Below are 5,653 nucleotides of genomic sequence, written 5' to 3' on the forward strand. Positions count from 1 at the left end.
ATATATATATATATATATATATATATATATATATATATGAAAATAATAATAATAATAATAATAATAAATTTTAATACATTGATGTGCATAGTTAACATTTATTTGAGTTTGATTTGTGTAGGACATAAATCTTAATAGCTGACATTTGTTAAACCGCTAAAACTTTTAAGATATTTATTACCCACCTCAAGGTAAATAACTGTTCTTTATTAGAGGATAAAAGTATCCTTCGAAATTATGGGCATTATTCTTCATGTTCATATTAAATTCATAGTTATTTTATAGGATTATCGGTCTTGCTCTTGTTATTTCATTTATATTTCTTGTTTGCACTTATTAAAGGCTTCACTTCTTACCCATACTGAAGTAATTAGCTATCTTATTTTATTGTTGCACAACTCCCTGCAAGATTGACCAAATTCTACAATTATAACTTTTTCTTTTTTGCACTTCATGAATTGCATGTAGATTTTTATCATAGTACTAGTTTTGTGTAAAGTAGTATATTACTTATATATTTATTTATGAAAAAAATTACAATTGTGTATGCTTGTATGCAATGGCTTATGGGTCGGTGTAATCTTTTTTGGATATTAACTAGTAAGGCCGATGGGCGCACATAGTGATGAATCTAAGAGAAATTTTTGGATTTCCTTGAGTTAGTGTTTACCTTCCCAGTTTCATGGTATTTGATAAAATTGACCGTAGAGTATAAATTAAATTGAAATTGAATAATAAATAACTTATGAGTTATACACTGATGAGACTTGATCGAATTTGAAAAGATTACATGTTTCATTAAGATAATTGAGCATATTCATAGAAATGTTCACAACACTATTGTTGTCTTATAAATATATGCACATAGTAATGGTTCATCATTGTTATTCATAATGCATACCCAAGTACCTGTCGGTTATGGTTTAATAAATAGTAGTTATTTACTGAATTTAATTTGTCAAACTCATCCGTTGATATTTTTGCATCACAGGTTCTATTCAGCCACTTGCAGAACCGGCTCCACAAAAGCGAACATTCCAATTCTAGATTTTTTTTTTGTTATTTTTGGTATTTATTTTATTTATTGTTTTTTCTCTTCTGAGTTTTGGGTTATTGTTGCTTTATTGTTATTTCAATTAAGTTTGGCCTTTTTTTTTTTAATTAGAAAAGTTAAACTCTCATATATGAAATAAAAATTACATTTTATTATTACTTACGTATAATGTTTTTTTTTAAGAATATAAAACATGTTCAATTCATTTCATCATGTCTTACGTTGTCGAGATGTACCATCTTCAGGACATTCGACAATCCTAAAACATACATTCCTAGTGGCTTAGCATCATTAGCATTTGTTGAACCTAGCACATCAGCATATAAAGGCCAACCTAACACACCATCCATTTTTACAGACATAAAACCATTGATATAAATAGATCCATATCCATTTACGATTCCATATCCAAGGCTAACAGAAGGAGCAGCAAGCCACGGTTCAGTCCTCCAATAATAATAGCTATCGCTTGACTTAAACTAGAGCGCAACTAAAGGGGACTATTCAATACGGGTCTCAAATGTAGGCTACATTTATGAAATATGGTACACCATTTCCATATTGGATGATTGATGTCTCAATGCTAGCAACTCCATACTATACAAGCAAGTTTGGGTGCATCACCAGTTTGTAATAGTACCCATACTATGTGACCCAATCCCCACAACATTCAAATTCACAAAAACTAAAGATAGGAATAAAAGATGTTGCAAATTATTATGAACTTTAAGATCACCCATTGTGTGGATTAGTTCGTTATACTACAAATATAAATGTAATAACTAGCAGGTGAAGAAGCATGCATTATGCGCTCCTTTAGCATATGTAATGGTAAGTTGTCTGTGGTGTGAAATAATAGAAACTGTCAAAATGATAAAAAACATAAGTTTCATGTTTTATGAGCTCCAAGTAAATTTCATGAACAAAAAATAAATGACATTGCCTTTCAAGTACTTCCTCATGAATATTCTTTCAACTCTTGTAGTAAATATTAACTGCATATTTTATGTGAAAGTTGAGTTCTAATCAATTTTTGTGTGGTGTAAATTTTTATTTTAAGAAAACAAAGTGATGGGTGCAAAGATAGATGCTACACTACATTGATTAGCTTCTATATGAAAAGATTGCGCCTGGGCATCCATTTTGGCAAGAACGCTGTCAGCATAAGGTTATAATTTATAATGATCCTGAAAAAAAAAAAAACTAAGGCAATTCCCTCAAAGAATATGGATGCTCGAGCAATGACACGAACTTATGAGATTAAAAAAAAAAGAAAAAAAAAAGCAAGTAAGAATAGAAGATATTAAATCCTTCATTCAAGAAACGAGCTTTTGGAATATGATAAGTTATAAATTGACATAGAAATTAGGAGCTTGGATAGACAATGTAGAACTAAAGATGCAGCATAAGGATTTGTACCGCTCAGAGTCTAAAAATTCCTATTATTTCTGGTATCCACCTAAGCTATCTAATTGAAATAATTACCTGTAATATACATACATGGTTACCAGATCAGTAAAAAACTACTAATGGGACTACATGAATAAACAATAACAACAAACATAGATGAAGGGTTTGATGTTCTTATGAAAGCAAGATGTCAATCAGCCCACCAAATATTTATTGAAACCACTTGTTGACTAGTAGGGTTGAATGAGATTTATATGAGGTTTCACAGATTTAATGAAACCTCACATTCACAAGAAAAACCCACCAATAGTGAACAAACAAAGTGCCCCACAAATCATTGAGGAATGCCAATGAGAGAATAGAAATTTGAGGGCTAATTCAAAAATGATAGTATGAAGAGTGCATTATGGTGCCACTATTGATTGGGAAGTAAAAAAAATTCCTAAGTGATGAAAGTTGGTAGAAGATGCAAAGACATTAATGTTTTTACTTTAACAGTTCAATCAATCGAAAGCAGAAGCAAACAAAGGTGCTTAAACTATTAAATTATGAAGAAATAGACGCTAAGGAGGTACTAGGCTGCACCAAGGATTTAAGTTAAATAGATTTTAGTAAATCCTATAAATCCCGATTTATCAATCCAGATGTGTGAAATCCAAAAAAAATAAATTAGTAAGATTTAATTTAAATCCAATTAAATCTATTTGCAATGTTTGGCGATCGAGTCTCTTACTCCTCTGTGATGAGAAAAGCGACGGGACCTTCCTCCTTAAATCTGTTAAATCTACCTATTAATCAGATTTAGAAAATCTGTGATTTACATTATGGTGGAGAAGAAAATGGATTTAGGGAAACGTTGGATTTAACTCCCCTGCTTTTGGCGTTTGGCTGGATTTATGTAAATCCAACGTAAATCCTCTTAAAAGGGTCAACCAAACCACCCTAAGTAAATACAGAAGGAAGCCTAGCAAATATGCGTTCTAGAGAAATGTCTGCATGTAACAAATAAGTTTTATAATTGTATAATCAAAATTGTACCATCTACGAGAGAAAAAATGTACTCATTGTACCTTTGCTTAACTTTATGCAAATAAAAGAAGCTTGCGAAATAAGGTACGCGTACATAGGTGTGTTTGTAGGTTATATTTCAAAATCAAGTAGATAATCCTCATAAGACAATCGAGCAGATTAACAGAAATAACAAGACAAATTAAGCCGTCTAAAATACATTCAACAAATCCAGCGTTCATTATTCTTCTCTAATAAGTTTACTCACACCACTCCTGCCAAACCATAGGGTCTTACTGAATAGCGCAGGATCAAAGAAACTCAATCGCTACACAACCGATCAACACAGCAGAAAATTGTTTCTAGTAGATCCTACTCCATCAAAACGACTTAACAAATCTTCAATCGATCATAAAAACATTCAGCCAATCATTAAATGAGAAAAAAGTATAATAAACCGGAAACGAAAAGCCGACAGCAACGAAATACCATGGAATGGAGTTATTTTCAGGGCTGATGATCTTCTCCGAAACCCGCCGGTTGAGGTCGCGCAGGATCTCTGCAAGAGGGCGAATGAGACCCGGTGTCTGCACGTCAAGTGGAACCACATAGTTAGAACTGGCCATACTGAGGTTCCTCCAAGCGGCGCGGCCACCTTCACCTCCAACCCCTTCTTTGTCCAGCGAAGCCGCCGCCACCAATTCCCTCCGGCCGCCGCAGAACCTCACCACCACCGGCGTCAGAAACAAGCGGGGCGGGGCCGGGAGGGTGGGGCAAGGTGCAAACACGGCGTTTCTTGCAATTTCCATTGCCGATCACTGCCGAAGAGAGGAGCACAAATCAAGAGGATTCAGAGGATACGGGCTGACGGGGAAGCCGAGGTCAGTGTGCGGATTCCTACAATTATCGCGATAAGGCTTCATCTGCCAGATCACCTCCGACGCAGAAAATTGAAGGCGGCAGGAATGGTTTAGCACTAAAAATTTCTTCTCGTTGCCTGCATACCACTCAATTCTTATGCATTTACATGTCTAACCCTCCCTAATTTTTCATATTACAAGATAAATACTAACATTTTTAACCTTTAGAAAATGATATATATTTTTTCAATTATAGAGAAGGTAGAATGTATGTAAAAATTAAAGTTTAGGAGTATGTTTAATCATTGTTTAAATAATTTTAGAATTTGTTGACACAATATAAGAGACACTATCCATATATAATGGATTACACGGTAAAAGTGAGAAGAATCTTGAGGCATCGGAGTATGTTTAATCCTTTTTTACCTATATTCAGACTCCTGTAATACTCCTTTACTATTTGTAATAGCTTGTCCATCTAGATATTATCTGCTTTGATCAAATGCTCTCACAATTCTATCGTCATAATGTAATTTCCCAACAGGTCACCCATCCTAGGTTTGATCCCATAAGATCATAGTTAGCTTTGGAGTTTATGATGAAATTCTAAACCACTCAAACAAACATATGTATTGTTAAATCACAATAAGTATCTCTACGCAACTTATACATATATGAATAATATAATGTCATCTCAATATATATATATATATATATATAAAAAGATCTAGTCACACTCATCTAATTTCCAAAACAATAGACACAACATACAATTGTTAATTATTAAAATTTTCAATATCTAATTAAAATAAGGAACATGCTTCCCTCTAAAAACCTCAGAAGTACTTTCATTATAACCCTGCATAATTTATAATTAATTAATTAATTCTTTCATTCAATAAACTAATCAAATATAAAACTGCATTTATTATTTGTTAAAAGGATTTGATCAATTCTTAAGTTTTACTTGTACTGACATAAAAGAAAGATGCACCTGAATTTAATAATCTATTTCAAAATATGATATTTTTTTTATCACATTAAACAAATAATTTCCCAATATATATTATACATAGTAATAAATTTATTCCCATAAAATAACCCTAAATGAATTTTAAATTATAAAAAGTGACCTATACAAACTTGCAGTCACTCCTAATGTGGCTAACAATTCAAATATCACCCTCATTGAGTCTCACATCACCAAAAGGGGATTCAAACCCCCGGCCTGAGGGGGTCTTACACCAAGGATGCCAAATTGTTAGGCGCATTGGGGATGACTGTGACTCATATAATAGCTTATGGTCATTCCTTTTGATAT

The 5,653-nt window shown here is 32.9% G+C and overlaps 1 protein-coding gene across 1 annotated transcript in view; it reads right to left on the reverse strand.

Annotated features, from left to right (window-relative positions):
* LOC110018082 (DNA repair RAD52-like protein 2, chloroplastic) overlaps nt 1-4,474 on the reverse strand; it is a 25,619-nt gene extending 21,145 nt beyond the window's left edge. Inside the window, exon 1 of the mRNA XM_020715307.1 lies at nt 3,962-4,474. Within this exon, the coding sequence (XP_020570966.1) occupies nt 3,962-4,281 (320 nt within the window). The 5' untranslated portion in view covers nt 4,282-4,474. The remainder of the gene's footprint in view (nt 1-3,961) is intronic.
* Between the last annotated feature and the right edge of the window lie 1,179 nt (nt 4,475-5,653).

This window comes from Phalaenopsis equestris, unplaced genomic scaffold (assembly GCF_001263595.1).
Source record: "Phalaenopsis equestris unplaced genomic scaffold, ASM126359v1 Scaffold000002, whole genome shotgun sequence".
In the NCBI taxonomy this organism is placed as follows: Eukaryota; Viridiplantae; Streptophyta; class Magnoliopsida; order Asparagales; family Orchidaceae; genus Phalaenopsis; species Phalaenopsis equestris.